The sequence below is a fragment of the Acanthopagrus latus genome, chromosome 15 (assembly GCF_904848185.1).
Source record: "Acanthopagrus latus isolate v.2019 chromosome 15, fAcaLat1.1, whole genome shotgun sequence".
NCBI lineage: Eukaryota > Metazoa > Chordata > Actinopteri > Spariformes > Sparidae > Acanthopagrus > Acanthopagrus latus.
The window spans coordinates 6,107,084-6,119,964 of NC_051053.1; the positions used below are offsets into that span (position 1 = coordinate 6,107,084).

The 12,881-nt window shown below is 39.2% G+C and overlaps 1 protein-coding gene across 2 annotated transcripts; it reads left to right on the forward strand.

The window, feature by feature from the left end:
* The first annotated feature begins 47 nt into the window (after nucleotides 1-47).
* On the forward strand, nucleotides 48-12,241 carry sfxn3 (sideroflexin 3). 2 transcript variants are annotated; one of them, XM_037123716.1, is made up of 12 exons: nucleotides 49-224; nucleotides 716-1,151; nucleotides 3,073-3,246; nucleotides 3,485-3,655; nucleotides 4,899-4,997; nucleotides 5,572-5,647; nucleotides 5,783-5,868; nucleotides 5,963-6,090; nucleotides 7,162-7,211; nucleotides 7,357-7,406; nucleotides 7,518-7,565; nucleotides 7,682-12,241. In XM_037123716.1, the coding sequence occupies exons 3-12, from the start codon at nucleotides 3,083-3,085 to the stop codon at nucleotides 7,776-7,778; spliced, it is 969 nt and encodes a 322-aa protein (XP_036979611.1). In that variant the 5' UTR covers nucleotides 49-224; nucleotides 716-1,151; nucleotides 3,073-3,082; the 3' UTR covers nucleotides 7,779-12,241. The 2 variants fall into 2 exon arrangements, with proteins under 2 accessions (XP_036979612.1, XP_036979611.1); XM_037123717.1 differs by lacking the exon at nucleotides 716-1,151 and having other exon boundaries at nucleotides 48-224.
* Nucleotides 12,242-12,881: the final 640 nt, after the last annotated feature.

The window sequence follows — 12,881 nt, forward strand, 5'->3', positions numbered from 1 at the left end:
TTTGGGGACTCAAAGCAGACTTGTGCCTGACGACCTCAGAGGTCTGGATGGTTCATGACATAGCAGCAGATCAGAAATGTACCCGAAACCATTCAGTGCTTTATAAACCAACAGGAGGATTTGGAAATCTACTTTATCAGACACAAACAACCAACAATAGACAATAGACCATGAGCAATCACTTTGAAAGAGAGTATCGTCAAAAACAGGCTCCCCGCTGAAAGGTAAGAGTTCTCCAGTAAACAGAGAGATCCCTGTTGGATGGACAGGATGTACTATGATCAGGTTTTTATTCGAAACGTTGGAAGAACTCCCAACTTAACTTTTGTTTGTTTACAAGAAAACTCTGCAGGGCCCCTTTGAACATCATCAACATAATTTTTGAAAACTTTTTAGAAATTAAATCAAGTATTTGTAGTCATTTGGAAGTCATTTGCATGATTTTATGCACTTTTTCTGTCTTTCTTTCAGGAAAAATGAATAAATAAAAGATTTTTTTTTAAAAAATATTTACTTCACAGCACATTTCACTAGGGGATATATCCCTACAATTTAATCAAATCAGTACTGACTGTTAAAAGTGAAGGAATGCAAAAGGAAATTACAAATATCCCCTCATATCTTTCCAAAACTTTGGTAAGCATAATTATTCACATTCCTTATTATGTTTTAATTGTATGTATGTCATGTATATATCTAATTCCTTATCCCACAGCCGGTCAGCTGTATTTTAACCAATCATGTGCCGTCTACCTCTGACGCCCAGGGGCTTCAGCAACTCACGTCCTCCATGACGATAACCGCCTCCAGTGCCGCTGCTTTCAAAGGCCTCCGCGAAGCTCTGATTTCTCGAATTCAGCGTCTGAGCGACTGATGTGACGGTTTTGATTTTTCACAAATTCAACGCGAGCGTGGCAACACAGCTGATCAGAGTTCCTGTTGGCTAATTCAATAGGCAGTATAAGCCAGAGAAATGTTATAGTGCAAGAGAGTGGACAAAAAGTTACATAACATAATGCGCGTAAACTTTCCCTATTTGTGAAGCTATGTTTTCCGATTCGTTCTAAAGTACAAGAAGGCAGCATCGGTCCTCCGCTGTGCTGTGATATTGAGAGGTCATACATTTCCGAAAAACAAACACAGCAAACCAGGTACGTCTCTGTGCTGACTGAATTTTCGTCTTTACTTAGTTGTAAACTGACCAAGTTAACTTCTAGTCCTTCTCGATATGTGCTGTTGAAACATTAGCTCAAGCACTAGCATGTTAGTTAGCCTGGAAACTACCCGGCTAGGTAGCTAGTTGATGTTTACCAAGAAAACACAGAGGTGGTTTTGTTTTGATGGCGCGGAAAGGCTGTTTATTATCCAAACCAACTTCACATGTGGTGTTGTGCGAATAACATATGGTTTCAATGTCCTTGTGGAGTATGTGTGCGCTCCTGTGTGCATGTTTCACTTGCATTATCGGCTAGCTTGTTAGCTACGTTCGTTAGCCGGCTTGCTGACAGGGACTGTAACGCTAGCGTGTCGTGACTTCCCCGATCCCATCTGTCAGCATGTGTGTCACGCTGTTTCTTTGATCAGCTACTCAAAAGGTGACACACTGAATATTCTCGGCTGTCTTACAAGTTATGATATTGATTGATTTTGATTTTCAGGTCAGGTTGTATTTGTAAAGAGCTAAAAGAACAAACAGAAGTTATGTGTGTGTGTTCAGCACATCTATAAGGGGTTGTGTCTTTGAATCCACCATATTGGTATTCTCGCCCTTGCATGTCCTGGAGGTATTTTCACTTTGACACTACACACTTTACGACTGCTGTATAAATAAACATAATACATTCCTGTCATAGGGTAGTGTTGGCACATACAGATGTGTCTACTCTGCTCTTACTCGATATGGATAAAGGCAAAGACCTGAAACTATCAGTTGTAAATCGATTATTCCATTGGTAGAGGGGTATTGGGCAACCGTTTTGCTGATTGATCATGGAATTAAATCATTTTTGTAAGCAAACATGTCTCATATTTACTTGTTCCAGCCCCTCAGTTGTGGGAATGTATGGCTTTTCCACATCTTGGGTTACAGCACTGTGAATGTGTTGGATGTTTGACTGTTAATCAGACAATAGCTTCAGATGGAAATAGAATGGAGTAATGGAGAGAATAATCAGCATGTTAATCCATAATGGAAATCACTGTTAGCTGTGCTCCTAAATGTTGGAAATATGTTCAGCTGTATTTACATACACCACAAGGTCTCGCCTACATTTCAAACAATGTTTTGTTTGGTTTTGTTTTTTTTTTTTTTTTTATCTTGTGCTCACAGTCATAACTGATACTGTCTAAGAAGTTTTGAGTTCAACCTTGTACAGGCCATTATCAGTATAGGAAGAACAGCATATAAGAACGCTTTATCAGCTGTGTCAGAGCATGCCAAGGGCAAGTTAACTTGCTCAACTTGTGTCTTTGGGGTTGCATTTGCATAGATAATTATACGTGTAGTTCTTCTGGCTTGTTTTGCTGTTCAGTGATGGGAGAGGGGGCTTCACCTCTATGCGTACTGTAGCGGAGCTATTCGTGGAGCAGAGGTGGATGCTTTACAATCTAGCCAAGGGTGTTTAATAGTGGTGATTTCACCTGTACAGCTGGGTATCGGCAGTAGCTAGGTCATATAGATTAAAATGTGTAAATGAATAGCACAGAGTTGAAAACATTCCCATCAATGTCTGGTGAGATTGTGTTGCTCTTTCCTCAGATAGTTGCCATTTGAAATAATAATTTTGACATGATTTACTTAAATCAGACTAAGTTCCTGTGTATGGACAACATTCATTATTAGAGAACCTTGGCTCTGATAAAAGTTTGATTGAAAGCAGGCACAGTATACAGTATGTCTCTCAAAGTAAAGTATCAAACCATTATGCTTATGGTCTATGTACTGACACTTTGGTTTAAAAAAAAAAATCAAGAAAAAGTCTGACCCTATTGAAGAACTGCATCTAAACAGAATGTTCTTGTTTGTTTATCCACAAAAATTAGCATTTATTACTATGTCCGCTATTTATCAAGGAAAGCCAGGATGTCTGGAGAGTTGTCCCTCAACATAAACATCAAGGAACCGAGATGGGACCAAGGCACATTTATGGGCCGCGCCCAGCACTTCTTCATGGTCACAGATCCCAGGAATGTCCTTCTGTCTTCTGAGACGCTGGAGGAGGCCCGAGTCATTGTGCAAGACTACAGGTAGAGGCAGCCAAGAGATAAAGAGGATGGAGTGAAGCATGAATATTAATGAGAATTGATGTGACCAGCCAGATAATGATGTATCTGTAATGGAGATGCCAGTGGAAAAAAATGTCTTTTCTGTAAGGGACAAGCATCAGTTTAAAGATCCAGTTTTGTGTAGATACATTTATTTTACAAACTGAATAAGTAAGAAGGCATATCTGGGATGTGGGTGACATAATAACATGTGTTTCAGAGCTGGGAAGGTGAAACCTGGCCTGACGGAGGATGAGCTCTGGAGGGCCAAGTACATCTACGACTCAGCCTTCCACCCCGACACAGGGGAGAAGATGTTTGTGATTGGCCGGATGTCTGCTCAGGTGCCAATGAACATGTCCATCACAGGCTGCATGCTCACCTTCTACAGGTACTGTATGTATTCTGAACATCAAGCATCGGCCTTTTAAAAATAAAAGACAGAAAATAGAAATAAGAGCAATATACATATATAAATAATATATAGAGTGGCAATATGCTGCATTTTCTATGTGATTTTGAATGTAACCTAAATACAGCATACAGCACTGCATAAAAATAGAAATTTTAATCTCTCACAGACCGGAAATCCTCTTAAAGAATGAAAAATATCACTCTTCCTGCAGGAGAGTGAGGTCATGCGATTCTGTGATTCTGACATCAGAAAAATAGACAGAGTAAATTGATGGCAATTTATAATTTTGATAATCAGTGAAATCATTTGAATACTGTTGGTGCTGCCGTTGAAAAGAGAGCGTCAGAAACACGGCTACTGCTGCCTGCCTGGCTACTCACCAAACCAAAGTACAACCAAATCAATCCCAATTTGACCCAGAAACCCTGACATCAGTGCAATGAAAGGGCAGAGTAAAACAATAGGTTATATCACGTTATCAAGTTTTTTTTGATTCGATATTGAACACTTGTACATCATAAGAATTAGAAGAAATTTTGTCTGGTGATCAGGCTTTAGTGATCAGTGGTCTACCATATTGCCACTTGGGGGTGCCAAAGTCTGAAATTTCAATCAATTCCATTTCAAGATAGTATCTTTAAATTTTAGAAACAGGTGCAACAAACAAACCATCAAACAAACAAAGATGAGGTAAAACTCAAGATTATTCAAGAATAAAAACAAAATGCAGATGTGAAGATTTAACTTCAAAACCAATCAAGTCCTCATGGGACAAAAGTATAAACGGAAATTGTATACATTTATTATATTTAATAACTTAATAGTAACATGCATTGTGGGTGTAAGGAGGCTTCAATTGTTAGACATAATCGAGCAAGACAGTTTTGAAAGTTGCAGAAAACTCTTGCCACATCGGTCTTTGTGGGTTAGATAGATTAATCTGAATCTGTATCTTGTGCAATCCAGCTTTAGTCAGAGGTAATGCATGTCAGACATACACAATGCTTAACAGAATAATGGATATACACTTACGAACGATACACATAAACATTTAATCTGCAGACTTGTATGATTAAACACACCTTAAGGGTGTTTCTAGTAAAAGTGCTTGTACGCTCCATTATGACAGTTTTTACATTGTCAATAAACTCTTTGAATCCAGTGCCAAAAAAATGTGTTTGTACTGTTCAGTCTGTAAAGACTCACTTCCTGTTCACAGGACGACTCCAGCAGTGGTGTTCTGGCAGTGGGTTAACCAGTCCTTCAACGCTGTCGTCAACTACACCAACCGCAGTGGAGATGCCCCCATGACTGTGAAGTAGGGAGGACTTCTCACTTCACTTCCTCACTAGATCATTCCTGTCCTCCCTCTAAGCTAGTCTCTGTAAGGAGGCTGTGGGAGCTGCTGTCCTCTCCCCTTCTCTCACAGCGGTATTACGTTCCACTGTTAAGCATGTTCAGCCCCATGTCACCATGCACTCATGCTGACATAGGTTATTTGCTCCGGGTTGATGCGATATGCCTACATTTGTGTACTCTTTACATTGATCCACAAAGATCCTGCAGAATTTATTCCAGTGCATGCTTTTATGAAGAGAGGAAATTTGCGAATGCATATTCATGCATTAAGCATGTCAACAAGGATGAATATTATGTCGTCTTTCTCTGCCTTATCATTATTTTTGAGGGGGTCCTTGTTTGTTATCTTTGCATATTCATACATAGCATGAATTTGCACTCTTACTAAGAAATTCTACTTGTGCAACTGATAGATGTCCAGCTGCAGTCATGTGGTGAAGCATAAGTCAGCTATTTGTGAAGTGTGAAAATGATGAAAAGGGAAGTGGGTGATTAATGTGTGAAATGTGTCTAATGCAACGGTCTTCTTGCAGTCAGCTTGGTGCAGCCTATGTCAGTGCTACTACTGGAGCTGTGGTCACTGCGCTGGGACTCAAGTCTCTAGCCTCGGTAATGCCTGTGAAAACACAGTAAAATAAAAAGAAGCTCAAATACTGATTTGCATATATATAAATGCTGTATATTTGTGCAGAGATTTGATGCAAGAGTTCTTAATGTCTCTCTGATTCTGTCCCATCTCCGCAGCGTCTCCCTCCAATTGTCAGTCGGTTTGTCCCCTTTGCTGCTGTTGCTGCTGCTAACTGTATCAACATTCCCTTCATGAGACAGAGGTCAGATCTATAAAGCAAACGCCTCTGCTTTGTTTGGTCAGGAACTGTCATGACGGCTGCTTCAACTGCTCTATATTACTGTTTTGTCTTCCAGGGAGTTGAAGTACGGTATCCCTGTGACAGATGAGAACGACAACAGGTTAGGAGAGTCTCCCAATGCTGCCAAGCAGGCCATCATGCAGGTGGTGGTGTCAAGGATCGGAATGGCAGTGCCAGCAATGGGTAATGTCAACATTATATCTGCTGATTTGTTAAAGCTGCTATTATTGATATTTTGATAATAACAATGTCTCCAGTGCCCACTCAAAAACAATGAAAATGTAACAGAGAGCGCTCGTATCGATGAACCTAACCTATGTGGAATTGTTACCCAAACTGACAGCTCCACTCAGTTTTATGGAGCTTTTTACAGTGTGTCAGCCCATTGTTTAGCTGTCCGACCCACAACTCTGCTGTTTTGCTGCAATCTCCCTATTCTCATAGTGTCATTTTTGGAAACAGTAGGCAGTTTTATGTTTTGTTTTGTTTTTTCTTAAATATCTCCATAAACCATCTTTACACAACCTGCCCAGTACTAAACAACAGACAGACAATGTTAGTGACAAGCCTGTGAACATAGTGGTGCATTTAGCAGCTTAGAGAGACGACATTTTATTCAGAAGTTTGACCAGAGAGGGTTAAAACAGAATGAATACAAGACTTGAATTCATCAGACAGTAGAAAACACAAGTCTCAATAGATACATTTCTGCTTCACTGCGGGATTTGTAAATGAGTAACTGTTTTTCATATTAACATCAAGGGTTATAACATGACAATGTTCACGATTTTTATTAGCTGCAAAGTGGCTAGAAAATCTGTTATTGCAGGTTTAATTAATGCTGTACTTGTGGATCTAAAACCATTTTGCGGTTGAAAATACAATTTTTAAAAAGACGTTACAATAAAGAAAATCAATTTAACTCAACTTTTTAAACTAAAACTAATTGTCCCCCAGTGCAAGCCAGATGCCACAGACTTGAACAACTTTATGAATACATGAAACATATTAAAGATATTTGTAAAGACAAATGCTTAGACACTGAGTTATCGTCAACTTACCTAGTCATCTATGGTTAAAAAAAGGTTTCCACGACCAATGTGCAATAGATAACACTGACAAATTTTCACACTTCTAGCCGTCACACGCTGGCTTTACGTCCCAGAAAACAGCATACTTACGTGTCAACATTCTTTTTTGGTTTTACTGTTTATTAAGAGCATTTAACCTGAGTTTTTTTTACATTTTTTACAGCTATTCCCCCTGTCATAATGAATGCTCTGGAGAAGAGAGCCTTCATGAAGGTAAGCAGACTTCACGCATGACTGTCACATTCCACGTATGACACATACGTTGAATGCTTATGTCGCTACAAATAAACTTGTCAAACCTCTGATTTGTTTGCCTGACTCACTGCAGCTCTGCTCTCTGATTTTTATCTCCCTGTAGCGATTCCCAATTTTAAATGCCCCAGTCCAGGTGGGGCTTGTCGGTCTGTGGTAAGTGGATTATTAATAGTATATCTATGGAGCTTTTTTTTCCTTTATTTTTATTGTCTATCTGAACAAGTGACAACATCTTTAACATCCTTTTCTATTTCTTGTTTTCAGCCTGGTGTTTGCAACTCCACTGTGCTGCGCCCTATTCCCGCAGAAAAGGTATAAACAGCCATCTTATTCAGTCATTCTTAAGCAGTCGCTCTTATTCTTGCACATGAAGTGTTTTCCAAAATGTAGCAGCATTTTTCAAATCATGTTCAACCGTCTTTTTGCAGCTCTATGAGCGTGAGCGGGCTGGAACCAGAGCTGCAGGAGAGGATACGACAGGCCAGTCCCAACACCACCACCGTCTATTTCAACAAGGGCCTGTAGTACCAGCCAACACATCTCCATGCACAAGACATACAGACACATACACACACATACACACGTCTGTTGTCCTGTGGGCACAAGTAGGAGGGCAAAACAAATTTTATTTATGTATTTTTTTTGTTGGTATGTGTACTGCTGCATTTTTTTAAATGGATGGAGCTGCTCAAAGTTTAAGAGGAGAGGATTCACTGAAGGGAAAGCAAAACAGTTCAAGAAGGACGATCATAGGTATCTCTGCAAATAGAAGGTGCTCCTTTAAAAAAGAAAAACTCTCCTGGATTTTTATATTGTTTCACTGTGTGTTTTCTGTCTTCCTTTGGTCAAAACTGCCTACAGCATGGCAGTTCATGAAGTTACTGATATGTGTCTCACTCACCAATATTTCATGTTGCATTCAGGTTCATCAAGTTTGAAGTTCTCTGCTAAATTATTCGAAACTCCAGTTTAGAATGAAGGCTTGTGCTTGTAAGTCGATTATGTTCTCATTCTGATTGTAACATAATCTCTAATCTTTTTTTTTTTTGCCTTGTGTCCTCACTCTCAAAGAGTTCATCTTTTAAATCCTTGACTGGTCATCGTTACATTATTCTGTTTAGCAAATTCTTATTATAAGCTATTACACAAGACAAGTTCACCTTAAGATGATAATTGTCTCACCCTCATGCTGAAGGAAAGTCAGGCAGTTTTGTAGTCCTCAAAACATTTCTCGAGCTTCAAAGCAAACAGCATTGCAGTGTTCACTGACGTAGATGGATTGAGGTAGTTCGCACTTTTTAGCTTGGAGGCGAAGGTGAAGATTTCAGGTTTAAAGCTGCAATGTGTACAAATTTTAGTTTCAGACATTCCAAAGTGAACTAAAATTACATCAGAATGCCAGTGTGACCAATACTTGCGTATCGCACCTTTTTTAAAAGGGGTGTAAATAACAGCTTTGGAGTTTGGGATCTCGGGGCTTCTTGGTTTATGACTTGTATTGATTTTATGTTTTTTTTTTATGTTTCTTTTTTCATTTCTTTATTTTCATCTACTCCATAAATGCTTTCTGTACAACATAAGTCAAACACTTGTCTTTCCATTGGCATGAGGCTGAGGGACACTGACTGACAATTTTCAGTTATCCTTTAAGACTGCCTCATTAAGATTCTTGCCAACTTCCACTGTGTAGTCACACCAGAAAAACCAGTGTGTGGATGAGCTCTACATAGTCTCTCTAACCCTTCATGAATAAGTTCCTCTTTGGTTGTCCTTCTTGTTAACAGGTGTGGCTTCTTACTCTCTTCAGCTCTCCTTTAAGTGTACTTACTATGCTCCCTTCATATTCATAGACCAGGTGATGAGGTGCTAGGTAAATGTAGTTAAGGCGATATGTAGGACAATACTGCAAAAGCTCATTAAGCACAGTCACAAAGTACATGAGTGAACACTAATGTGTGTAATTATCATCAGCGTAAATGTTTACCATGGCCTTTTTGTTTTTTTTTAAATTTGAGATCACTTTATGAGATAATGCAGTCAATATATTCAGTGGCATATTAATGAATTATTTGATTGTTGTAGGTGGTAGTGATTGTTTGGTGAACGCATATATAGTGTTGTGTGTACATGTTGTTCAGAGAGCTTGGATCTGAGCTGAAACTTAATGGGCAGTTTGTGTGTTTTAAGACAGCGACGTGCAGAAATCTTTGCAAATTTTTGGTTTAATATTCACACTTGAATTGAGGGATTGCATGAGCCGCCTCAGAGAAGTCTAATTTAAGATCCTGAGAGTCGGAGGTTAGTGGTTTTATGTGCAACAGCTCACTAGCCTTCTGCAAAACTTTGGTTTGCACTATGGCTGTTGATGGTACCAAATAAAAGTAGCAGATGTTGCACCACCCAAAGCACGTAGAGCTGTTAGTCCCAGGAACTTCCTTTAAGGAACTAAAAGGTTCTTTTAGCCCGTTGGCACCTGCATTTCCTCCACAGTCTGAAGACCCGTGATAGTGACCCGTGACATCTGATAAAGCGACAGCTGTTTATACACGTCATCTTGTTAACATGACTAATTCTCACTGAGGCTTGGATATTTTCATCGGTTCATCTGTCATGTGCTTTCCCCCATGTTACGCCATGTTGATGTGTTGAAGCACAATGAACAAAAAACAAGTGCCAGAAGTCGACCAATCAGAAATGCCAACTCCAAAGTTCCTGTAGCTTAGGAAAGTACTACCTATTTCAACAGGGTCTTTTTGGGGGGTAAAACAATGTCCCCAGATTTTAAAGTAGACTGCGCTTCTTGTTGGGGAAATGCACTGACATCCCCCAAATGTTCAGAGTCCTAAATGCGGCTATTCACAAGGTCTCCAAACACACGACTGTCCAGTGTCCTTCGGTAGTGATAGATGGGGTACATGAGGTAATACCAGCTGAAGCTATCCCAGTGTTGTCTGTCTGGATTATGTATATGAATAAGTATATTTTTACTGGATATATTTCTGAATAAATATATATATATATATATATGATGCACAATATATGGAGCACATATGCATGAGGGACTTTAGAGACTTTTAAGTTCAAGGTGTGCCTCTGGTGCTGAATCCACCAGATGGCCCCATGTATGCATTGGAAAACAAAGTCAGCTGCTTGTGTTGCAGGAGTACAGGAGTACTCGCGCTCTAGGGCTAATGAGTTCTTTTAGATTAGAGGAGTGTTCCTCTGGTCCGACTTGATACAGTGAACACAGTCTCAGATTAACTGCTATGATTACATGTTTGTGTGACGTGATGTTTGTGTATGTCACTCACTAAGATTGTACCGGTCATTTCATCTCCATCAAGCATGTTATCAAACGCAATGTGGGTGTTAAAGGATTGTAGCAGCTGCACAACTGTTTTCTGAATCAACTTATGTACCAACAGAAATACACAATGATTGTGGTTACGTGTGGTCCTAAAATTGAGGGGTTTGATTCCAAAGTGCTGGTCAGTAGAGCTGCAACAGATTTTTGATAAGTTGGAGAGCTATTTCAGTCATTGAGTGATCAGTTTGATAATGTTTTTTTCTGGGAAAAAAGCTTCCAGCTTCTTCAGTATGCATATTTACAGTAAATTTGTAGCTTTGGTTTGTGGACAAAATGAGACATTGAATTGCGACATATTGGGCTTTAGGAAAAAGCTGATTTTTCACCAATTCTATCAATTGTAGACCAAACAACCAATAGATTAATTGAGAAAATCAGTGACAGATTAAAAATGTTTTTCATTTGCAGCCCTACTAGTCAGATAATTTCAGAAAAATGTTGCCACATTTTATAAACACACCACAGACTCTATCCTAAAGAGACCATCTTGAAACTCTTCTCTCAACTTTAGTATCATTCGTCATTCGTATTGTCATACAAACCTGTAACCCACTATGAAAAGAACTATTTCTCCATCAAGACATTGTTCCTTGTTATCAGTGCTGATTGTGGTTATCAGGTGTTGTGTATGGGGTGTTTCCCTGCTGAGGCTGAACTGCACTATTTAACCTTTGCTGTGCTGCTGTAGGAGCTAGTTGGATTTGCGTTGCAATTTAAAAGGAGCCTTTTGAATTGTATATTGTAGATTGTATTTGTTTGCGGTGCTGGATAATGTTGAATGAACTCGTGTTACTGCTAATTCATATTTCATTCATTATCTGGCAGCTTTCATTGCTCATAACCAAGTTTGCTTTTTTTTCCTTTTATGTTTTCATCTGCTCTTGAGGTATGGCGCAGAAGATTTAAGAACAAAACTGGAGGGTTTTAGTCGGGATTTAAACACATTTGTAAAGATGTATCTCAGCTTGTGACTTTACTGAACCACCATAACGTATCGCACCCATAGATCCAGCCAAAGATGAGACGGGTATGAATTGTACAGGATTGAGAAGAAGTGTGTAGCTTTTTAAAGTTTTCATTCAGCTTTATCATGTGGACCTTTTTGCCAGGCTTTTCTCATGCAAACAATGTTTTGTTTCAACCAAATGTTGTCACAAAGTCACAAAGCATTGTTATTAACACAGTTAACAGATCGAAGATTTGATTAAATCCCAACAAACATTTTAGTCAAGTTGGAGGACACGCTTTTGGCGTTGATTTTGTTCGCCAATTCAGTGAAACCTCAAGATCAACCTGACCCTGCTCCACTTGACGCCAGTGAATGTTGGTGCACTGGTTGAAAAACCTTCTGATTTCAAACTTTGGTAGTTCATGTCTTTTTAAAGAAACTGTCAGATCTTTGCAAACTCGAGGCACAAATGTAAAGACAATCTCTGTAATTGTTACACTCCATGAATGTTTTGCTTATTTCACGTTCATACAACGTACGTACGTGCAGTCCCGTCAGTATTGGTGCACAGTGTTTTCTCCCCCTATTTTGTATTGTGTTTAAATATATTTCCTTGATGTGAAATGTATTTTACTCAGAGCAATAGAATAAAATATGTAACATTAATTTCCAGACTTGTCTCTTTAATGTGATGTTGTCAGACACTGCACATCAGACCCATTCAGCCGGCAGCCTTTGGGCCAAATGTGGCCCTGTAATAACCTCATTCTGGCCCTTTGATCATTTTGGTAGTAGGCTAACATATTCTGTCTGTTGCCAAGCACAAATATACTCTTATTTCACTAACAATAAGATTACTTTTTTTTGTATATATTGTGTTTGTTTTACAATTGTTAAAACTAATAAAGAGGAGAATTATTGAAAGAGGATGCCAGTTAACACATGTAAATGCCGAGCCTTAATGGGCTGTAAAAGTCCGGCCCCTTGGCATGTCACTTTTTTTTTCTGTCTTTCTTTTTCTTATTTTAAGCCGGCCACTCTGAAATAGTAGCTGATTAGGCCTGTTATGCGTCATGAATGTTTGCTGCTTGAGGAAACGCCATTATAGCAACTCGGTCGATCTGATGAGGCTTGTTTATCCAACAAGCAGGATAGAATGAGGTCAGCAGATAAAAAGATTGTGAAACTGAATGTCTCAGAATTTTTGCATAGCTTGTTTTAGCCACGCACATGCTTTCACAAGGACCAACGTAGATAGACACGCCACGTTTCTTGTGATGCATAAGTGTTCTGCACTTTACCTTTGTAAAAA

What these genes read in the sequence shown, in the direction of transcription:
- sfxn3 (XM_037123717.1), top strand. Translation starts at nt 3,083, where the DNA reads ATGTCTGGAGAGTTGTCCCTCAACATAAACATCAAGGAACCGAGATGG. An exon ending in ATTCCCTTCATGAGACAGAG is followed by an intron (nt 5,869 to 5,962) that starts GTCAGATCTATA and finishes TTTGTCTTCCAG; the next exon opens with GGAGTTGAAGTACGGTATCC. An exon ending in AGAAGAGAGCCTTCATGAAG is followed by an intron (nt 7,212 to 7,356) that starts GTAAGCAGACTT and finishes ATCTCCCTGTAG; the next exon opens with CGATTCCCAATTTTAAATGC.